Here is a 24,268-nt window from a genome sequence, read left to right on the forward strand (position 1 = left end):
GACGAGAAATGATCCAGCAGCTTCTCGCGCGATCAGCGATAACCAGCGGGGGAGCCGGTCGGAGGTAAGTATCACATGCAGCGATATCGCTAGTAATATCGCTGTAACGTCACAAAATCGGTGACTTTACAGCGATATTGCTAGCGATATTGCAGTGTGTAACGGGGGCTTTAGAAAACCGCTCAAGGCGGAATAATGTGAGATTAGTGGGCATCACCGAGAAGGCAGAAGAAACTGATCCTACAGCATTTATTGAGGACTGGCTCCGCACTAAAATTGGCGCCGGTAACTTGACAAGACTTAATGCGGTGGAGAGCGCACTGCGTTCCCATGAGACCCCTCCCGCCGGGATCCCCCCCGTACTATCCTTACTAGGATCCTTAATTATAGAGACAGAGATATTATACTAAGGAAAGCAAGAACGGCCAAAGATCTGTGCTTTAATGGCCAAAAGATTTCCATTTATCCTGATTACTCAGCCGAGGTGCAAAAGCAGAGGATGCAATATGGTGCAGTGAAGAAAAGACGGAGACTTTGCTTACTCGACCTTATATCCGCAAAGCTCAGGGTTGTGGCCCTGGGGACAGTGCATTTTTTCCAAACACCGGAGGACGCTGTGAAATGGCTTGACAAACAAGCGGCTCCAGGCGGATAAGGACGGAGGGATGTGAGTGGAGTGAAATGCCGCGCTGTGTCATGTCGTTTTTTGACAAGAAGAAACTAAAAGACGGTGCTGTTATATGGAGGTTTCTGGTTCCTGCATATTAACTGATTTGAACTATGGAGGGACTGATTGTAATAATAATGTCTATAATATGCATATGCGGAGGAGGTGTGGGAGAGTTTTAGGTAGATCGTGGTTCAGAGGTAACGTTTATAGGGGAGCTAGATGTTTGAGTAGCCACTCTCTGGTAAGAGAGGGAAAAATACAACGGGAGAACTGTCATGGTTTGCTGGGTTACTGTATATGGGGGGGGGGAGGAGAGGGGTTAATTGTTTAGGGAAGAGTTTTATTGCATACAGAGAGCTGCAAGATATTTTCAAGGGTTGGGAACTTGTATGTATAGAATTGTATGATGGGTGATAGACTTAAAATCCTTAGTTGGAATGTAAGAGGACTTTAAGAGGGAACACGAAGAACGGTGATCATGGAATATGCTAGGAAGAGGAGGCCGGACATTCTATGCCTCCAGGAGACTCATTTACTACGGGAAAAGGTGGAGGTGTTGAAGAGGAGGTGGATTGGAAGAGCATATCATTCCACATATTCTTCATATGCTAGAGGGACTCTTTATTAATAGGAGCGTCTACGCCATTTGAAGAAATTGAAAGTCATGTTGATAGTGAAGGACAGTATATTTTTGTTGTTTGTAAAATCTATGGGCAATCACTATGTATAGTAGCTATGTACATACCACCGCCATACAGCGGGAAAAAGTTATGTGAGGTTATGGATTTAAGTGGGGTACAGGACTACCATTACTTATCATTGGTGATTTCAATAATGTTATAGATGAGGGGTGGGATAGACATAAACAGAGTGCAGGTAAAAGCATTAGGAAATTGACGGCATTTGGGAATTATATTAAAGAGATTGGAATGATGGACCTGTGGAGGGTGAAAAATGAGAACGTGGTGTGCTACTCTTGCTATTTTGCGACGCTTGGGTCTCTCTCACGAATAGATATGGCACTGGGGAATGAACTAACTGGTCTGTGGAGTGGAATACCTCCGAAGGGTGATTTCGGACCATAAGCATATAGAATTGTCCATTAGACGGATTGGGGGGGGGGGGGAAGTTGAACCCAGTGTGGCTGGAATATATTGATGTGAATATTATCAAGGAAGAATTGGAGGAGTATTGGCGGATTAATGAAGGGAGTGCTGATAGTCAGGTGGTGTGGGACGCTATGAAAACGGTCCTAAGGGGTCTTTTGTTTCGAGAGATTTCCAGGTGTAGGTCGAAATCTCAGCTAGAAGACAGGAAAATAGAAGCCTTAGAGAGGGTAGAGAGGGATATGGTACTGGACCCGTCAGCAGAAAATCAGAGTAGGCTAAGGGGTGCACAGGAAGAGGTTAATAAGGTGTATTTGAGGAAAGCAGAGAGGAGGAGGGCCTTCCAGAAAGCGAAATTTTATGATGAAGGTGAAAAAGTGGGACATCTGTTGTCAGTAGAGTTGAGCTAAACGGGTCGAAAAAAATTCAAAAGTCGCCGACTTTTGGCAAAGTCGGGTTTCATGAAACGAAACCCGACCCTAGGATGAGGTCGGCCACGAGGTCAGCGACTTACGCGCCAAAGTCGCGTTTCAAAAGTTTGTTTTGCGCTTTTTCAGCCAATCAGGATCCACGGACACTGTGGGCAACGTGATGACCTAGGCACGGGTCACCACCATCTTTCAGAAGGGCATGCAAGTGATTGGCTTGCTTTGGTGGGCGTCACAGGGGGTATAAAAGGGCGTGCACGCCGACCGCCATCTTACTTCTGCCGATCTTAGTATAGGGAGAGGTTGCTGCTGATTCTGTAGGGAGAGCGTTAGGCAGGGAAGAAGACAAAAAAACTGCTTCTGCTGCTAGCGATTTGGCCTGCACAACACACAAGTCACTGTGTGTGCAGTGCAAGGGGAGGCTATATTGTGGTGTATCAGTGGTGTTGGTTGTTGGGCTGCCTTTTAAGGCTTCCTGACACGCTGGCATTGCTGTTTACCCACTGCTCCGCAAACTGCTTTTTAAAAAGCAATCCAATCTCCCTTATCCTCTAGTCACTTTTGTCACAGCTGTGCCATCGAGCCTGTTACATAGCGCTCAGATATCAGTGGGCCTCACACAATCCACAAGTGTCCAGTGTCCAAAAGTGTGCGCAGAGATTCAAAATCTCCATTATCCTCTCGTCACTTTGGTCACATGCAGCTGTGCCATCGATCGTGTCACATAGCGCTCAGATATCAGTGGGCCTCACACAATCCACTAGTGTCCAGTGTCCAAAAGTGTGCGCAGAGATTCAAAATCTCCATTATCCTCTCGTCACTTTGGTCACAGGCAGCTGTGCCATCGAGCGTGTCACATAGCGCTCAGATATCAGTGGGCCTCACACAATCCACAAGTGTCCAGTGTCCAAAAGTGTGCGCAGAGATTCAAAATCTCCATTATCCTCTCGTCACTTTGGTCACAGGCAGCTGTGCCATCGAGCCTGTCACATAGCGCTCAGATATCAGTGGGCCTCACACAATCCACAAGTGTCCACTGTCCACAAGTGTGTGCAGAAATTCTAAATCTCCCCTGTCCTATAGACACCTTGTACCTTGATTTACATTACTATATAGTTTGTTGGATTTTGTCTACATTTCTACCAAAAATGAGGAAGGCTGGTGGAAGAGGCCGTGGAATTGGGCGGGGGTTGGCAGCTGGTAATGATGGTGTTGGTGGTGGATCTGATGGTAGTGGCAAGAGCAAAATAGGACCGAATGCAGGAGGTGCTGACCCTGCGTCATCGTCTGGCTACATAAGGCCTCGAACGCTTAGTTTTCTAGGAGTTGGCAAACCGCTTTTAAAGGCAGAGCATCAGGAAAAAGTTTTGTCTTACATTGCTGACTCAGCCTCCAGCTCTATCACCTCCTCTTCTTCAGTTGTAAAAAGTAAAAGCACTGAGTTGTCATTGGAGGCTCATGTTCAGGAACCACACCTTTCCTTGTGTCCTTCACCCCAACCAAGATTGAAGGATGACGCAGGCCATACTACTGATTACTCCATGGAGCTGTTTTCACATACCATGCCTGGATTATCAAGTGAAATGGTTAATTACCCAGGCCAAGATGAATCTGACATGGAGTGCACTGATGCACAGCCGCTGATGGATGATTCTGCTGGTACATTCACTCAGAGCACTACATTGTCCTCGCAGTGTACAGAGCCAGATTTTGACCCTGATGAGACTCCGGTGCCCCTTCCCGCACACTATACCACCATACACGGTGACACAGAGAAAGGTGCACATGACATAGAAGAGGAGGTGATGGATGACCCAGTTGTTGACCCAGATTGGCATCCATTGGGGGAAGAGGGTGCTGCTTCCAATAGCTCAGATGAGGAGCATCCACAGCAGACATCGACATCGCAACAGCTGTTATCTGGCAGGCCCGGGGCACTCCAAAGACAGGTTCCAAACATCAAAAGAGTTGCTGGACAGCTTGTCCAGAGGGTCAAAAGATCACAGCGTGCTAGGCCGCAAAATGTCTGCCAAAGTAGGAAGAGTGCAGTGTGGCACTTTTTTGAACAAAATCCTCATGATCAGGCCAAGGTTATCTGTAAGAAGTGCGCAAAGACCTTTAGCCGAGGGAAAAATCTGAAAAATTTGAATACCAGTTGCATGCTTAGACATTTAACCAGCATGCACTTGCAAGCGTGGACACAACACCAAACCTCAAGTGCCACATGTGCAACTGATCACAACGAAGGTAGTCAGCAACGCTACATTGTTTCCCCCACTGTAAGCCCACCGGTTAGCACAGCAGCAAATGTTGAGGTGTCGTTGCAAGACCACAGCAGTCAGGGAATCCCACTGTTATATCAACGAAAGACTGATTCTAGGCCATCAGAAAGAACACCAACTCCATCACCATCATCAACCCTCTCTCAGTCCGCCCTGTCCACCGCTACTTCCACCATATGCAGCTCTCAAGTCCAGCTCACCCTCCCAGACACTATGAGTAGGTCAAGAAAGTACTCAGTCTCTCATCCGCGTACACTGGGTTTGAACGCCCACATTGCCAAACTAATCTCGTTTGAGATGATGCCCTTTCGGTTGGTGGAAAGCACAGCTTTCCGCGAACTCATGGCCTATGCAGTACCACGCTATGACCTACCCAGTCGCCACTTCTTCTCTCGCAAAGCCATCCCAGCCCTCCACCATCATGTGAAAGACCGCATTGTCCATGCACTCAAGCAGTCAGTGAGCGGAAAGGTGCACCTCACAACTGATGCATGGCATGGCCAGGGCCGTTACGTGTCCATCACTGCGCATTGGGTTAATGTGGTGGATGCAGGGTCCACAGGGGACAGCGGTGGTGGGACAGTGCTGCCTAGCCCACGGTATAGGAAACAGTTGGCTGTAGGCGTTCGACCCTCCTCCTCCTCCAGAAGAGAAAGCTCGTCCAGAGCGCAGTCGTACGAGCACTCCATCTGCAGCTGCCACTGTTGCACACGATGTGTCCCCCTATCGAGCAGCTAGTGGAAAGCGTCAGCAGGCTGTGTTGCAGATGATGTGTTTGGGCGACAGACACACCGCCGAGGTGCTGGCCGAGTACTTGAAGCGACAAACTGAGTCATGGCTGGGCAGTGTACATCTTGAGGCAGGCAAGGTAGTTAGTGATAACGGGCGTAATTTTGTGGCAGCCATAGCCCTTTCAAAACTCAGCCACATACCTTGCTTGGCTCACACCTTGAACCTGGTGGTGCAGTGCTTCCTCAAAAATTATCCGGAGTTAACAGCCCTGCTCCAGAAGGTGCGAAGACTGTGCGCGCACATCCGCCGGTCGCCTGTACACTCCGTTTGTATGCAGAAGCTGCAGCGATTGCTCCACCTTCCCAACCACCGTCTCATTATCGACATTGCAACAAGGTGGAACTCCACCCTGCACATGGTGGAGCGGCTGTGCGAGCAGAGGCAGGCCATAATGCATTTGTGGGAGGATACACGGCCAGGCACTTTGAGAGCAAACATGAAGTTGACAGGCGTGCAGTGGTCGAAGCTGAAAGACCTTTGTAAAGTCCTTCAGTGTTTTGAGGAATGCACACGGCTGGTAAGCGCAGACGACGCCATCCTAAGCATGAGCATCCCACTTATGCGTCTGCTCATGCAAACTTTGACGCACCTTAAGGAGCAGGCGTCTGCAGCCAATGTTGATGAGGAGGAAGAGGAGGAGGGAATCCTTGATGACATTCAGCCATTGTCTGCTCAGGGACCTCTCCTGGACGAGGTGGAGGAAGAAGAGGAGGAGGAGGAGGATGATGGGGATGATTACTTAGGGGAGGAGGATGCATCTCGTGGGGCAAGTGAAAATGTTGGCGTGGCAAGGTCTGGTACAGGGTTTGTGCGTGACTGGAGGGATGTGGATTTGCCAGAAAGTGCTCCTCCACCCAGCACTCGCAGTGCATCATTGACACCGGGAACATTGGCCCACATGTCAGATTATGCCTTGCGGATCCTAAAAAGGGACCCCCGCATTGCCAAAATGATGAACGATGACGACTACTGGTTGGCCAGCATCCTGGATCCACGCTATAAAGGCAAATTACAAAACATCATGCCACAGGAGAACCTTGACCTAATATTGGCTAATAAACAAGCAACTCTGGTAAATCGGTTGCTTGAGGCATTCCCAGCACACAGCAGCGGTGATGGTTCTCACACGAGCCGTACGGGCCGGGGGCAGATTGGCAGAGGTGTTCGTGGTGCACACAGCAGAAGTGGCGTTGGAGACAGGGGTTTCATGACAATGTTGTGGACTGATTTTTCAAATACCGCTCACACAACTGGTAATACTGCATCGATGGAAAGTGACAGGAGACAGCAGTTGTCAACTATGGTTACAAACTACTTTTCCTCCCATATCGATGTTCTCCCACACAGGTCATTCCCCTTTGACTATTGGGCCGCTAAAATGGACACCTGGCCTGAATTGGCCCAATATGCCTTACAGGAGCTCGCTTGCCCAGCTGCAAGTGTGTTATCGGAAAGAGTCTTCAGTGCAGCTGGATCAATCCTGACAGAAAAAAGGACCCGTCTGTCAACCCCAAATGTGGATGATCTAACCTTCATTAAAATGAACCACGCATGGGTTTCCAAGGATTTTGTCCCACCTTCCCCTGATGACACATAGGGTGACAGAAAAATGGCTTGCTTTGGTCCACCTCTTCCTGGTACTTCACCTATTTCGCCTTTTGCATCAGCTGAATGTCCAACATCAACATATGCCACTTTCTAAAACTCCCTAACTGTGCTGCCTCCCCCCCCATGGCCGGGGTCACCACCTACCGCACGACACCGTGCGAGTGCCGTTGCCCTGGACAGGTGGGTAGGCCGACTCTTGGGCGCGGGCACTGGCACAGGGTCCCTCATAGTGCAATCAAGTGTCTCTGACGGCGGTGGTGCACACCCGCCGTCAGACACACCGCTGTACTATGAGGAGCCCAGTGCCAGTACCGACGCCCACGAGTGGGCCCCCCTTGCTTGGGCAGGGCCCCAGCATTTGCAATCTTTACCTCTCCCTGCTCCTCCGCTGTGTAATCTGGGCCGTCAAATCCATACTGTGCCTGACACCGTCTGAGCCTGCCTCCTGAGACATATATTTTGAATGTGTACGCTATCCATACATGTTATCCGGGGATACGGTACCCTTTCTAACCTTTGTGCAATCACGTGCAATCCATACTGGGCCTAACACTGTCTGAGCCTGCCTCCTGAGACATATATTTTGAATGTGTACGCTATCCATACATGTTATCCGGGGATACGGTACCCTTTCTAACCTTTGTGCAATCACGTGCAATCCATACTGGGCCTAACACCGTCTGAGCCTGCCTCCTGAGACATATATTTTGAATGTGTACGCTATCCATACATGTTATCCGGGGATACGGTACCCTTTCTAACCTTTGTGCAATCACGTGCAATCCATACTGGGCCTAACACCGTCTGAGCCTGCCTCCTGAGACATATATTTTGAATGTGTACGCTATCCATACATGTTATCCGGGGATACGGTACCCTTTCTAACCTTTGTGCAATCACGTGCAATCCATACTGGGCCTAACACCGTCTGAGCCTGCCTCCTGAGACATATATTTTGAATGTGTACGCTATCCATACATGTTATCCGGGGATACGGTACCCTTTCTAACCTTTGTGCAATCACGTGCAATCCATACTGGGCCTAACACCGTCTGAGCCAGCCTCCTGAGACATATATTTTGAATGTGTACGCTATCCATACATGTTATCCAGGGATACGGTACCCTTTCTAACCTTTGTGCAATCACGTGCAATCCATACTGGGCCTAACACCGTCTGAGCCTGCCTCCTGAGACATATATTTTGAATGTGTACGCTATCCATACATGTTATCCGGGGATACGGTACCCTTTCTAACCTTTGTGCAATCACGTGCAATCCATACTGGGCCTAACACCGTCTGAGCCTGCCTCCTGAGACATATTTTGAATGTGTACGCTATCCATACATGTTATCCAGGGATACGGTACCCTTTCTAACCTTTGTGCAATCACGTGCAATCCATACTGTGCCTGACACCGTCTGAGCCTGCCTCCTGAGACATATTTTGAATGTGTACGCTATCCATACATGTTATCCAGGGATACGGTACCCTTTCTAACCTTTGTGCAATCACGTGCAATCCATACTGGGCCTGACACCGTCTGAGCCTGCCTCCTGAGACATATATTTTGAATGTGTACGCTATCCATACATGTTATCCAGGGATACGGTACCCTTTCTAACCTTTGTGCAATCACGTGCAATCCATACTGGGCGTGAGAACGGCTGGCGAGCTGTTAAGCAAGCTACAGCACCTGTCCAGACAAGTACAGGGATTCCCTAGCGAGGAGACTTATTTGATTGCTTTCAATGTTGGGACAGCAATTTTTGGGGAGCACTATACTCTGGAGAATGATAGATGGGGCCCACCATACACTGGAACATTCCAAAGGTGGACATCAGACACTGGAGCAGCATTTACAGGGCCCATTATACACTAGAGCATTAGAAATGGGGCCCATTATGTTTGGAGCATTATTTGGGCCCATAAGACAGTGGAGCTTCATCCATGGGGACCAACATATACTGTAGCATTATGTGGAGCTCATCATATACTGTTTCAAACATTATATGGGACCAATGATTCTGTATGGAGAAATAGATGGGCCTCGTCATGAGATGTAAAAAGTGAGGTATTTTTCATTGTACTATACCGCTATTTATCTGCCGTATCGGAGCATGATGAGTTGTGGCATGTGTTAAAGGGGCGCTCTTTCGCCCAGGGCACATGAAAACCTGCAGCCAGCCCTCCCCCCCCCCACAACTTTAGCCAAATATCCCCCATTTTTCAGTGCGTAACTTGTATTATGAAGTTAATTAAGGTTGACAAGCTTAAGTAAGAAGAATTGATGCTTTTGGCATTCAAATGGGCACTGTAGGTGTGTTTCCTGTCCTCCTCTCATTGCCGACTTTTATTCCCCATTGACTTACATTGGGTTTCGTGACGACCCCGACTTTTCCCTATAATCGGACGATCTTGCTCGACCCGACTTTTGGAAAAGTCGGGTTTCACGAAACGAAACGCGACCCTAAAAAACCAAAAGTCGCTCAACTCTAGTTGTCAGTGGTGGTAGCGGCGTAGAGGGAATCGTCTTATGTATATAAATTGAAGACTGATGAGGGAAGGGAGGTGGGGGGACAGTGTATTTTGGAGGAATTTAGACGATCAGATATATTCTTCAGGATCGGGGAATTCATTAGGGGACATAGAGGGTTTTCTTCAGGAAGCAGGGCTCCCGAGGATTAAAGACAGTGATAGGGGGAGACTGGAGGTGCCCATAACAAAAGAAGAGATTGAAATGGCTATTACATCTATGGCTAATAATAGGGCCCCGGGGGCAGAAGGTATCCCGAGAGAAATTTACAAACAATTATTTGAGATGGTAACACCCAGACTTCAAAAGGTTTTTGAAGAGGCTCTCCGGGTGAATTACCGGCGTCCATGAGGGAGGCGGTGGTCATTCCGAAAGCGGGAAGAAATCCGGGGTTGGCAGAATCTTATAGGTCCATCTTGTTGCTGACGGTGGTTGTAAAGATTTTGGCTAACGATTTGGCGGGTGTGGTTCAGGATCTTGTCCATACGGACCAATCCGGATTTATGCCAAATAAGTCTACGACGATTAATTTGCGTAGACTTTTTCTGAATTTGCAGCTGCCGTCGGACAATAGGGGCAGTAGGGTTGTGGTTTCATTGGATGCGCGTAAAGCGTTTGATAGTGTTGAGTGGCAGTATCTATGGAGGGTATTGGAACGCTTTGGTTTTGGGCCGACCTTTATTTCATGGATACGGTTGCTATAAAACTTTCCCAACCGCTAGGGTCAGAGTTAACCGGCAAATGTCTGGGAGTTTTGCGCTTCATAGGGGGGGGGGGGGGGTTTGGACTAGGCAGGGGTGTCCGCTGTCCCCGCTACTTTTTGCTTTGGCAGTGGAGCCCCTGGCGCAGACAATTAGGAGGACGGCTTCGGTTAAAGGGTTCAGATATGGCTTGGTACAAGAAAAAGTATCACTGTATGCAGATGATGTGTTGCTTTATTTGGAGGACTCCGGAGAGTCGCTGTTGAGAGCAATGGAAATTAAAACATCTGGGTCTATATCGGGATTATAAATTAACTGGGAAAAATCCACTGTCATGGCTGTAGATGATTGTGTTGATTTGCCAGTGTCGGGGGAGGGTAGTAGGTTGGCAGTGGTACGACAGTTTAAATACCTGGGCAATCAGGTGGCACTTCCGATTTCGAGCTATGCAGATTTGAATCTGATTCCACGGCTGAGTAAGTTTAGGAGTAAAGTAGGGGCGTGGTGTAAACTGTATCTTTCAGTAGTGGGAAGAATGAATCTGATTAAGATGATTTTGATGCCCCAACTGCTATACGTCTTGCACAATGCCCCTGTCTGGTTCCCTAGGCGGTGGTTTCGTACTATTGACTCTATATTTAGGGATCTTGTGTGGGGGAAAAAAAGCAGCCAAGGATCAGACTTGAGATATTGCAGAGGCCCAAGGATGGAGGGGGACTGGCGCTTCCGAACCCTTGGATTTACTACTTAGCTGCTCAGGGCCAACAGATGAGGGGGTGGAGGGATGTGTCTGGGGCTGGATCAACACAAAGGGTCTTGGTTCAGGGGTTGGAGGCAGGTAGTTTTATGAAGTTAGGTTTGATGTATCCTACTTTAGCGCTGATACATAAAGTCTGGGAGGCAATTAAAAAGATTAGGGATTTGGAACACTTGACAAATTTTTCCCCGATATGGCAAAACGAGACTACCGGAATTTGTTAAAATGGGAGAATTTAAAAATTGGATGAGACTGGGAATACAGTACATGGTTCAGGTACGGGACGCGCAGGGACTGGTGCCCTTTGGAAAGTTGCAGGAAGATTATGGGCTACCGGAGGTCTGCAGATTTCAGTATGGGCAGTTTAGGCATGCTTATGTTACGCAGAGTAGGACAATGAATATGGAGATTCACAAGGATATACTGATTATGTCTGTGCCGAGGGGGGAACAAAAGGGGTAGTGTCGGGCATTTATAAGGATCTAATCCATACTTTTTTAAATAATTACCCTATTAGAGCACAGGGGAAATGGGAGGAGTTGGGTAGGATAGAGGAAGATAAACTTGTAGATTGTGAGCCTTCGCAGGCAGGGTCCTCTCTCCTCCTGTACCAGTTATGACTTGTATTGTTTAACATTATTGTACTTGTTTTTATGTATACCCCTCCCTACATTTAAAGCGCCATGGAATAAATGGCGCTATAACAATAAATAATAATAATAATAATAATAATAAATGGGAAGTGATTATGGAATATATACCCCAATTATCGCTGAGTGAACCAGGCAGACTCTCGCAGATATATGTACTCCATAGAGTATATAGGACTCCTGAACGGCTGTATAGAGCAGGTCTGAGACAGACTTCTGAGTGACCTCGGTGCCGAACGGAGGGGGCTGGAATTCTCCATATGTTATGGCAGTGTCCATATTGGACGGCGGTGCTTAATGCCATAGGAGGTGCGTATGGTTGTAGGATTGAGAGGGATCCTGTGGTGTGTATACTGGGATATGTGGAGGAGGTCCAGGTACATAAATATAACGTGGCTATAGCTGGATTATTATATATTGCATGAAAACTGATCGCCAGATACTGGATAAATGAAGATCCGCCGACACTGAGCGAATTTTTCAGACAGTCTGACTATATTGGGAATATGGAAAAAGATATTTAGAGACACTGGACACCTTGGGTGGAGAGAAGATGACCCTGAACTTAGGTTACACCATGCATTATTTGCTGCTCTTGTATGTAATGGGGAGAGGGGAAGGGAATTTCTGAAGCTAATGACCATTGTTAATGTTTTCATTGTGATTTTTGTTCTATTGTTTTGTACCTGAATTTGGTTAAATAAAAATGTATCTGATTTAAAAAAAAAAATAAAATAAATAATAATATAGCTTCCCATGGCTGGGTGTCCATTAGTTGGGGTCACCGTCCTGCTCGGCCCTTATTCACATCATTCAACATGTGGTAAGGTTTTAATACTAAAGGTTAGGACCGACCCAAATAGGGACACCTTGACACGTTGGGATAGCTTTTATGCTTTTTGATCAAAATTATGCTAACCAAGTACCTGTGTTATTTTCAAACACTATTGCTATTTGCTCATGATGTTTCCATCTTAGGTTTTGTCTGTTTAGTGGTCAATGTGAACATGTGCCTACACGGTGCATGCATACCAGCTTATATTCCTGATCATCTCTTTCGATTTTTGTTCCCTTTAAGTGATGGCATATTTAAGGGATATGCTGTCCTTTAACGAGATTGGATATTCTTTGACCCATCCATCAGCATCATACATAAGCTTGAGAGTTGTTGATATCGGGGTTAGAAAAAAAAAAAAGTCTCATGCTTTCTGCAGGTGATAACAGCCAAAAGGAGCTCTATAAGTACCAAAGATGCTTGTCAAGAAGGGGATGATTAATTCCAAGACTGTAAAGTGGCATTTTGTGTTGAATATGGATAAGCCACTTGATATAGTAGTAGTTCGGCTATATAAATTGCATGTTTCATAGGTTTATTGCAAACAGCAGACAAGTCTATTTTTCTCTAAGAAATTTTGATTGCAACTGTAGATGGTGCAGTGAACCTTAAAATAATCTGTCTTTTTCAGGTGCCTGAACACATGCCATCACGCCATAGTATGTGCATATATATATTCCTAGTGGAGGAGGATCGGCTGTAAATGAATACATGACAAGAAGAGGAGCCACCCTGTCTGAAGACACTCACTGGAGTTGACTCAGGTTCTCCAGGTTCTGGATAACACGAATCTGATTGTCATACAGGTCCAATTCATTCAATGTCACCAACTGCTCCAAGTTCTCAATCACCTTTATGAGATTTTGACGCAGGCACAGGGTCTACAGGGGCAGATTCAATGAGAGAGGGTAGGTTAGAGGAGAAATAGTGATGACATAAGGGACAGGCAGGTAAGGGGTCAGTACAGGGGGCAAAGACAGGTAACGAGGCAATGAACAGAAGTATCCAATATAAATTACATGATAATACAAGATAGGTTTCATACTGCAAGAAAAGTGACGCCAGGCAACTGACAGAAGACAATCTCCAGCATGCACAAGGCTGGAAGCACAACATTTACCTACCTGAACTTTCTTGAGCACCTCAAATCCCTGAATGGCTCCTATTCGCATGTGGTTCAAGTCCACTTCCTGTGGTAAATTTATGGTATAAAGTGAATTAGAACCGAGACGAGCCTCGCATTGTGGATGGATAAGGAAACAGGCATAGAAGGAAGAGCGAGACACATGCAGGCGTTAAGCCGTGTATTCTAGAAACCACTATTCCCGCACATTACAATGAAGATCAGAACTGGAGCAATAATCATCTCCATAAGCTCAGCATTGACAATACTGAGTGACCACCATAAAATAATCACCTGTGCAGTACACTGCCAAACTACTAGTGTCTTATGCCGGTCCCCTATTGCTCTGGGACGCATTCAAATAAGTAGTATATGGAACCTGTCACTCTTCATACAGCAAGAAATACCAATAGACGTAAAGCACCACCACAGCCATTTTATTATTTCACCACCGGAGTGGTGCCGCTAATGTATGTTCTCTGCACATAATATTATACTCACCAGCCGCCATCTTCTGTTCTCGGCGCCACTCCGGTCCTGTTCTGTTGGTTGTGACCTGAGGATCACTCCATTGTTTGCTGGGTGGACTGGAACTCGCTTCTTAATGCAAGTCTACGAGAACCACAACGAGACTGGAACAAGGTCTTATAGACTTACACCGAGAGCTTGTGACCGTTACTTCTGGTCACAAGATGGTGACGCGGGACTGAAGCGGCGCTGAGAACTGCAGAGGATGGCGGCTACAAAACCTACAAAAGACAAAATGAGAAAAACCCTGCTGTAACCAAAAAAACAAAAGTGCATTTAAGCAATTCAGAGTTCTCAGTAATACTGTATCCGATCAAATATAGAACAAAAGCCGTCCCACCGTCGACAAGGTGCTGAGAACTGCCGAGGACGGCGGCTTGTAAGTACAAGACTAGGGGCAGTGAACATATGTAAGGCTAGTTTCACATTTGCGGATGGAGGGCTGCGGACTTCCTCCATGAAGCCCCGTCTCCTCCAGTTAACTCCATCTATTTCTGCATGCGGCCTCTCTTTAACATTTGGTATGCAGGCCGTGCCGCGGTATGCGGATGCTGCCGCATGTGTCATTTTGACAATGCGGCGCTCGCATAAAATTCCAACAGGATGCGTTCCACGTGGGTTACCACACCGTCAAAACGACGCATGTGGCGGCATGCACATACTGCGGCACGTACCCATCTTTAACACTGGGTACGCAGGCCGCATGCAGAAATAGGCGGAGCTAACCGGAAATGGTGCGGCGGGGCTTCATGGAGGAAGTCCGCAAATGTGAAACTAGCCTTAGTGGCATTACACCAGCGTTGAGAGAGATATAGATATATAGATATAGAGAGATATAGATAGATAGATATATATATATATATATATATATATCTATCTAACGCTGTAGTGGTGCTTTAACTTTTTCTCCGGGAAAAAAGGGGAACCAGAGACCCACTTCTACCTGCACCTCATTTTGCTTGATTTGATATTCAGAAACTAGCGAGTCTTTGACCTTTTTAGTATTCTACTACGGCGCCCTTTATGAAGTCCACATGTCCACGATTTGGGCGGTACACTTGGTTTTCAGACTAAACAATGGCATTTTCTCATAACACTGTAAAAACCATCCACAACGTCACTGACATTTGGCAGTGCTACCCACCCATATCCCATTTTTCAATTGTGGCAACTCTGCTCAGATATAAGCATGTGCCGACTTCGGCGCCATTTTGTTTAAAACCAGTGGCGGAATCTCACACTGCGCACATGGCGCCCATGCCAACGATGGCGGCCATCACTGAATAGTCAGTGATCTGTAGAAACACATGAGGCAGGTGTGGCAGGCTAAGCAGAAGACGTCAGAAGAGAACGTAAAACCCTGATTAAAAAAGGACCACTGATCGGATTCCTTCAACAATAGTATCAATGTAAGCAGTGTAATAGCACTATTTTGGCTATACCTTTACTTCATAGTGATAAATCATGGTGACAAGTTCCCTTTAATGAACTTCCACTGAATAATAAAGCAAATTTTTCATTACCTCAGCTTCAGGATCCAGGATAATCGTTTCCAAGCTCACTGGCGTTTCCGAGTCTTTTGGGGAAAAAATAAATAAATAAGAATTTGCAGAATGATCTTATAATATTTAAAGTGGATCTCAATACAAACTGCAGCCATTAAAAAGATCTCTTAGACACGGTGTAGCTGGTGTGCTTACTTTGATTATCTACAGTCATGGCCAAAAGTTTAGAGAATGACACAAATATTAATTTTTACAAAGTCTACTGCTTCATTTTTTCTAATGGCAATTTGCATATACTCCAGAATGTTATAAAGAGTGATCAGCTTAACAGCAATTACTTGCAAAGTCAATATTTGCCTAGAAAATTAACTTTATCCCCCAAAACACATTTTCAACATCATTGCAGCCCTGCCTTAAAAGGACCAGCTAACATCGTTTCAGTGATTGCTCCATTAACACAGGTGTGGGTGTTGATGAAGACAGGGCTGGAGATCAATCTGTCATGATTAAATAAGAATGACACCACTGGACACTTTAAAAGGAGGCTGGTGCTTGGCATCATTGTTTCTCTTCTGTTAACCATGGTTATCTCTAAAGAAACACGTGCAGTCATCATTGCACTGCACAAAAATGGCCTAACAGGGAAGCGTATCGCAGCTAGAAAGATTGCACCTCAGTCAACAATCTATCGCATCATCAAGAACTTCAAGGAGAGAGGTTCCCTTGTTGCCAAAAAGGCTCCAGGGCGCCCAAGAAAGACCAGCAAGCTCCAGGACCGTCTCTTAAAAGTGTTTCAGCTGCGGGATCGGGCTACCAGCAGTGCAGAGCTTGCTCAGGAATGGCAGCAGGCAGGTGTGAGTGCATCTGCACGCACTGTGAGGCGGAGACTCTTGGAGCAAGGCCTGGTCTCAAGGAGGGCAGCAAAGAAGCCACTTCTCTCCAGAAAAAACATCATGGACAGACTGATATTCTGCAAGAGGTACAGGGAGTGGACTGCTGAGGACTGGGGTAAAGTCATTTTCTCTGATGAATCCCCTTTTCGATTGTTTGGGACATCTGGAAAACGGCTTATTCGGAGAAGACCAGGTGAGCGCTACCACCAGTCTTGTCTCATGCCAACTGTCAAGCATCCTGAAACCATTCATGTGTGGGGTTGCTTCTCAGCCAATGGAATGGGCTCTCTCTCAGTCTTGCCTAAAAACACAGCCATGAATAAAGAATGGTACCAGAATGTCCTCCTAGAGCAACTTCTCCCAACCGTCCAAGAGCAGTTTGGCGATCAACAATGCCTTTTTCAACATGATGGAGCACCTCGCCATAAAGCAAAGGTGATAACTAAATGGCTCAGGGAACAAAACAGAGATTTTGGGACCATGGCCTGGAAACTCCCCAGATCTTAATCCCATTGAGAACTTGTGGTCAATCATCAAGAAACGGGTGGACAAACAAAAACCTTCAAATTCAGACAAAATAAAAGCATTGATTTTGCAAGAATGGACTGCGATCAGTCAGGATTTGATCCAGAAGTTGATTGAGAGCATGCCAGGGAGAATTGCTGAGGTCCTGAAGAAGAAGGGTCAACAATGCAAATATTGACTTGCTGCATTAACTCATTCTAACTGTCAATATAACCTTTTGTTACTCATAATATGATTGCAATTATATTTCTGTATGTGATAAAAACATCTGACAAACACACATAAAAACCAGAGGGCAGCAGATCATGTGAAAATATAATATTTGTGTCATTCTCTAAACTTTTGGCCATGACTATGTCAGAATGATACAATACGTGTATGGTGCACACATCTTTTGGACACCAACAAAGCCGTTTTTGAAGCAGAAAACACTTAGGGTGTGTGCACACGCTGTGGATTCTGCTGCGGATTTGGCCCTGCGAGTCCACAGCAGTTTCTGCTGCATTGTACAGTACCTTTACAACCTATGGGAAAAAAAAAACGCTGTGCAAACGCTGCGGAATTTTCCATGCGGATTTGCTGTGGTTTCAAAACCGCAGAAAGAATTGACATGTCAATTCTGCGGATTCCGCTGCGGTTTGCCATCTCCTCCATTGTGGAGATGAAAAACCGCAGGGCAAAACCGTTAGCAATCCGCAGGTCTTTTGACCTGCGGATTTTGAAAAATCCACGCAGATCAATCCGCAGCGTGTGCACGTAACCCTTAAGTTGATGTCAATGGTTTTTTCCCCCGAATTGTCTTTTGGGTTGTTTTTTGGGTCTAGTGTTGCCCTCACCCTTTGGGTATGTGCACATGTTGCAGATTTGGCCCTGCGAATCCGCAGCAGTTTTCCATGCGGTGTACAGTACCATGTAAACCTATGGAAAACAAAAACAGCTGTGCACATGCTGTGGAAAATTCTGCGCAGAAACGCAGCGGTTTATTTTCTTCAGCATGTCAGTTGTTTGTGCGGAATCTGCAGCATTTTTACACCTATTCCATTATAGGAATCCGCAGATGTAAAGACGCACAAAATCTGGTTGTTTTATGTGCACACGTTGCAGAAAAATCCGCAACGTGTGCACACCCGTATCATGAGGGTCTGCATGCCGCTAATATGACTGGGTGTTGGTAACTCTTTTCTGTGATCATTTTTTGCAGCATTCTTGCAGACTGTGGCTTTTTTTTTTTTATTCAAAGAATGGTCAGGTCACTTCCTTTTGCTGCTTCACAACTGTCAAAGACAGATGCGGTTTAAAAACTACTTTTCAGGTGGATGTCACGCAGAATCTGCCTGTATGTGACGCTGTGTGCGCGCACCTTCATCCTGATATTAATACCAACATTTTAATAGTTTGGCTACAGGGTAAAAGTTCATTTTAATTTTATTTAGTAATGTATGCTATTTGTATTCTGAAAATATATCAGACTTTAATGCTGCAGGCACACGGTCAGTATTTTACCTCAGTATGTGTAAGCCAAACCAGGAGTGGGGGATAAATACAGAAGTGGTGACTGCTTTCTACTTTTCCTCTGATTGTTCCACTCCTGGTTTTGGCTTACAAATACTGAGGGAAAATACTGACCAAATGCTGACCGTGGCCTAACTCTGTTATCCAAGTCCTGGCTGCTCAACTGATGTCCTATGCTGAGAAACAGACTCTGGTGGGATCAGCTGTCATCGCCCCAGGCATGCATAGAGGGGCGCTAAGGAGCAGTTCAGATATGTACAGGCAAATATGTCATTATCTAGAAGGCATTGGATTCAGACATCATGGTTTGCAAAAGGAATATACTGTATGTAAGAATTGTTTTCTCCTTTTTGAGTGGGAGCACTTTATCTGCAACCCCTTATTGTAAACTCTTGTAATACTAATGATGATGAAGCAGGGTGAGAACAAGATAGTCGTTTCAGACTATATCTTAAAAGCGAATCTTTTAGCAGGTTTTTCCTATGTAATATGAAGACAGCATGCTGTAGGGATTAATACACAGATTTCAGGGATACCTCTCTTATCAAGCACATTGCTTGCAACGATTGAGCACCAGTCCAGGCTTATCATTGCTTGAACGATAGGAGCCTGTGCCCTGGTCTGACTCCGCCCCTCCTGTGATAAGCAGTTCACCGTCTATAGACAATGTACACACAGAGCCTGGTGTGGGCAGGGGCAGCTTTCCCAGCTCTGCTGCATTTCTAAATCTCAACTCTGGGTCAGAACGGCTACACCAAGTAATCTAAGTCGCTGCGATCAGGGTCTCTTTGAACATTATGCTGCTCTCAGATGAGGGCGCAAAAACCTGCTTACAGATTCCCTTTAAGCCAAGAGGTTCTGACAGGACATGTTCACATTATGGATGGCGATTTAGGTGTAGATGCAATGCTTAAAAGAACATTTTTGTTTAAATCAGATTTTTATATTAAACTTTTTTTTTGTCATTGCCTAAATACTATATTATATATAAACCATATTTTTCAGACCATAAGATTCACTTTCCCCCCCCCCCCCCAAAATTGAGGGAAAATGGCGGTGGTGCTCCTCCTCTGTGGGGCGGCGGGGCTCTGCCGGCATTTCGTGAAATGCCGGAGACCCCCGCAGATCCAGTGCTGCGATGCGGTGGCCTCTAGGAAAATGGCTGCCAGGGGCGGCACATGCTCAGATTCAGATCTTGGCGACGAGATCTCGGGACGAGATCCGATTCTGAGCATGCGCCGCCCCCGGCAGCCATTTTCTCAGAGGCCACCGCATGCTCAGATTCAGATCTCAGCAACAAGATCTCGTTGACGAGAACTGAATCTGAGCATGGGTCGCCCATTATCCCGGAGGCCACCGCATCGCAGCACTGGATCTGTGGGGGCTTCCGGGATTTCACAAAATGCCGGCAGACCCCCGCAGTCCCACAGAGGCACCACCACCGCCCCACAGAGGAGCACCAAGGAGCACCACCACCACCCCACCTGTCGCAAAATGCCGGCAGAGCCCTGCCACACCACAGAGCACCACCACCGCCAAACCTGTCGCAAAATGCCAGCGGAGACCACCGCCGCACCAGCCTGGGATGGGATTTCCCGGAGGCCTCCACACCAGCCTGGAACACCGAACAATCCCTGTGAAAACACCTCCACCTGTGCCAATCCCCCTCCTGGTAAGCTGAATACGGACTGTATGACATTGACAGACCCCCATTTGACACATTTTTTACCCTATTTTCCTTCTGAAAATTTGGGGTGTGTCTTATGGTCCGATGCGTCTTATAGTCAGAAAAATACGGTATAATATATTTTATATATATTACATACATGCACATTCTCCCACTGTATACTAGTTGCAATATTAGACTCCTAATTCTTGTCCTGTACATGGTTTTTGGATGCAATAGATCAATTCGTACCTTATTTAACTGTACTGAAACATGTATTGAGCATGCTCTAATCTAGGGAAAGGCAACTGTGAAGAGAGGAGGAGGAAGTGAGCTGTGACATCACCTATTGTGAATGGTGGATCCTGTGTTATCTGTCAATGTATTCCTGTCTGTGATCATAAAACTTCTGAAAAGTAATTTGTATAGAACACGGAAGTGTGAGTCCTGTCACCATTTGCTCCACTCTATTCCTGATGCGAATGGCGCGCTCACAATATACACGTCACGTAGCCATAGCCACTGGCTCAGTGACTCTGAAGAATGATTGCCAGTGCACAAGGGTGGGATTTAGTTGGCGATTGTCATGATGTCAGGGCAGACCAGCCAATCAGACTGCGTTGGGCTTTGGCGCGATTATGAGGACCGTGAGCGGAACGATCAAAAGCGACACCAATATGACTGAAAGACAAGGTCTGCTATGCTGTTGCCTAATGATAAAAAGTGTTTTTTTACATAAATACTGAGAAGTTTTGCTTGAGAATAGTGTTAGTGATGCACATTGCATCACTACTAAGACACTGGGGGCAGTTTAGTATCGACTAATGATGTGACAGATTCCCTTTAAATGAAATACATCAGCAGGTTTTATTATGCAATCCAACAGCAGCATGATGTAGGGGCAGAGACCTTGATTTCAGCTATGTATGACTTAGTGTACTGGGTGCAGCAGTTGTGACTGAATCTGCTGCAGATCTAGCAGAGCTCGGGAATGCTGAGCCCTGTATAAAGGCCCCGTCACACATAGCGACTTACCAGCGATCCCGACAATGATAGCAACAGGTCAGGATCGCTGGTGAATCGCTATGTGATCGCTGGTGAGCTGTCAAACAGACAGCTTCACCAGCGATTAGCACAGCGACGAAGCGCATGCGGCATCACTGTGTTCAGCGCTGATTCATGTCAAAAATAGAATTAAAATAAAAAATAGTTATTCTCACCTTCCAACATCCCGCACAGTATTCCCGCCTCTCTCCACGCTCCGGTCCCAGTAATCCTCTGCAAGAATTACCGCGATGACGTCCATTCTCGCGGTCATTCTTGCAAAGGATTACTGGGACCGGAGCGTGGAGAGAGGCGGGAATGCTGCGCGGGACGTAGGAAGGTGAGAACAACAATATTTTTTTTTTTTTTAATTATTTTATCGCTGATCGCTGGTCTCCCGCCTGTCACACACAGTGATGCGTGCTGGCCAGCGGAAGATCAGCGACGAGAGAAATGTCCAGAGATTTCCCAGAGCGATCAGCGATACCGGCAGGGGGGCCGGTCGCTGATCGCTGTCACACACAGCGATCTCGCTGGTGAGATCGCTGTTGTGTCACAAAACTTGTGACTCAGCAGCGATCTCGCTAGCGAGATCGCTATGTGTGACGGGGCCTTAACCCCACCGACTGGCAGCTTTGTCACCATACAGTGTGCTTGAGAAGTTGCCAATCAGTGCTAAAGGTGTGGTTGGACTAGGAGGCAGGTTGTCCTGCAGTAATAATCTGCTGCTGATAAATCCTAAATCTATTCTATTATTTCTAAACACTGTTTTTTGGTGATTACTTTGTATCTCCGTTCATACTGCACCCACACACACAAATGATACACCATTTGAAAGGTAAACTTGCCCCCTTCAGCGAGAAAATCACCAAACAAACCACACATCCACGATTTTATCACTAAATACAGTTTAAACATTAATTTTCATAAACCTGCAGAAAGAAACAAATGACCTGCAGGTTGGCACCTCCACCGGAAGACATTTTTTGGCCTCTACTCATCAAACCAATTTATTGTATTACCAATCTACATATATAAATACCTGTCTGTGTTCATCAGCTCATGAAATACATTTACATTTGACCAGCTTGCTTTTTCTGAAATTGCCTGCGCCCCCGACGACCAACGTGCGAAAATTTCGCACAGGTCAAGCTAGTTGTACTGAAACAGCAAAACAGCCTAGCAAGTGACCACATTGCTGGAATCAGGGTCTCTGCTCCTAAATTATGTTCTTCTCAGATTACGTGGTAAAAAAAAAAAAAAAAAAAATTGTGACAAATTCCCTTTAATATAGATAATACAGGAAATTAAAACATTAACCTTTAATTTAACCAAGAGCTAATTTTCTAATAACACATTGAATTTAACTCCTCATCTGCACCCCTAGTATCTTGATGGAAAATTTTGGTATCACAATAGAAAAAAAAAAAAAAAAAAAAAAATCACCCATGATATTAGTGGAAATTTTCTACAGATTTCAAACAGGAGCATAAAAGATTAATCCCACTGAATGGAGTTGATCCATGTATGGATCCACGGCAGTGCAAACCCCCGATCTGAGGGTCAGCTTCAGAAATGGCATCAGTCTTGTGCGCATACGCTAATGATTAGTTACTTAGGGGCCCGTTACACATAGCGATATCACTAGCAATATCGTTGTAACGTCACTGATTTTGTGACGCAGCAGCGATATTGCTAGCGATATCGCTATGTCTGATACTTACCTCCGACCGGCTCCCCCGCTGTTCATCGCTGGTCGCGCAAGCACGTCCTGGACTGTTTCTCGTCGTCAGCTTCCTGCTGGGCCTCCTGTGGCGCCGACGAGCAACGCGTGGACGCGGGCGGGAGGACGTCAGGATCGCCGCATCTGACAGGTAAGTTGCAACCGCCGACTGCTGCTATGTCGCTGGTGAGATCTGCCTATGTGGCAGCTCACTAGTGGCCACTTAGCGATGTACCAGTGATCCATATCATTGTCGGGATCGCTGGTGAATCGCTATGTGTAACGGTACCCTAACTCTCGCAGTGACTGATCTGAGCGCTGACCGCACTTCCACTAAGTAATGCATAGTACTTGGCTCCAGCACAGGTATCTAGGGAAAAGACTGACGGCTGAACAGAATGACCATTACTGCTGAAACACTGGTGGACATTCACAGAAATATCATAGAATCATAGAATCGTAGAGTTGGAAGGGACCTCCTGGGCCATCTGGTCCAACCCCCTGCTCAAAGCAGGATTCGCTAAATCATCCCAGTCAGATGTCTGTCCAGCCTCTGTTTGAAGACTTCCATTGAAGGAGAACTCACCACTTCTCGTGGCAGCCTGTTCCACTCATTGATCACTCTAACTGTCAAAAAGTTTTTTCTAATATCTAATCTGTGTCTCTTCCCATTCAGTTTCATCCCATTGCTTCTAGTCTTTCCTTGTGCAAATGAGAATAAAGTTGATCCTTCTACAATGTGACAGCCCTTTAGATATTTGTAGACAGCTATTAAGTCTCCTCTCAGTCTTCTCTTTTGCAAACTAAACATTCCCAAATCCTGCAACCTTTCCTCATAAGACAGGGTTTGCAGACCGGTCACCATTCTGGTCGCTCTTTTCTGAACTTGCTCCAGTTTGTTGATGTCTTTTTTAAAATGTGGTGCCCAAAACTGGACACAATATTCCAGATGAGGTCTGACCAAAGAGGAGTAGAGGGAAATAATGACTTCACGTGATCTAGACTGTATGCTTCTGTTAATACATCCTAGAATAGCATTTGCCTTTTTTGCTGCTGCATCACACTGTTGACTCATATTCAGTCTGTGATCTATTAGTATACCCAAGTCTTTTTCACATGTGCTGTCACTTAGCCCTATTCCTCCCATTCTATATATGCTTTTTTCATTTTTATTGCCCAGATGTAGTACTTTGCATTTCTCCCTGTTAAAAACCATTCTGTTAGTTGCTGCCCACTTCTCCAGTTTATTTAAATCTTTTTGAAAATATAATGATGTCAGACTTGCCATGCAATTTCTGGCTTGCACTGACGGATCGAATGTGATTGATTGCCACGGGGAAGCCTACAATTTTACTTTTCTACCTGTTTTTATGAAAAGGCCCC

The 24,268-nt window shown here is 46.0% G+C and overlaps 1 protein-coding gene across 2 annotated transcripts in view; it reads right to left on the reverse strand.

Annotated features, from left to right (window-relative positions):
• The window catches only part of PPP1R7 (protein phosphatase 1 regulatory subunit 7), a 60,201-nt gene that overhangs the window by 28,696 nt on the left and 7,237 nt on the right, over positions 1 to 24,268 (reverse strand). For both annotated transcript variants that reach the window (XM_073581199.1, XM_073581200.1), the window contains exons 3-5: positions 15,541 to 15,593; positions 13,491 to 13,556; positions 13,117 to 13,247 (exon numbers count right to left, since the gene is read on the reverse strand). In XM_073581199.1, coding sequence (XP_073437300.1) covers positions 13,117 to 13,247; positions 13,491 to 13,556; positions 15,541 to 15,593 — 250 coding nt within the window. The remainder of the gene's footprint in view (positions 1 to 13,116; positions 13,248 to 13,490; positions 13,557 to 15,540; positions 15,594 to 24,268) is intronic.

Source organism: Dendrobates tinctorius, unplaced genomic scaffold (assembly GCF_039654945.1).
Source record: "Dendrobates tinctorius isolate UK_male_01 unplaced genomic scaffold, ASM3965494v1 ptg000069l, whole genome shotgun sequence".
NCBI lineage: Eukaryota > Metazoa > Chordata > Amphibia > Anura > Dendrobatidae > Dendrobates > Dendrobates tinctorius.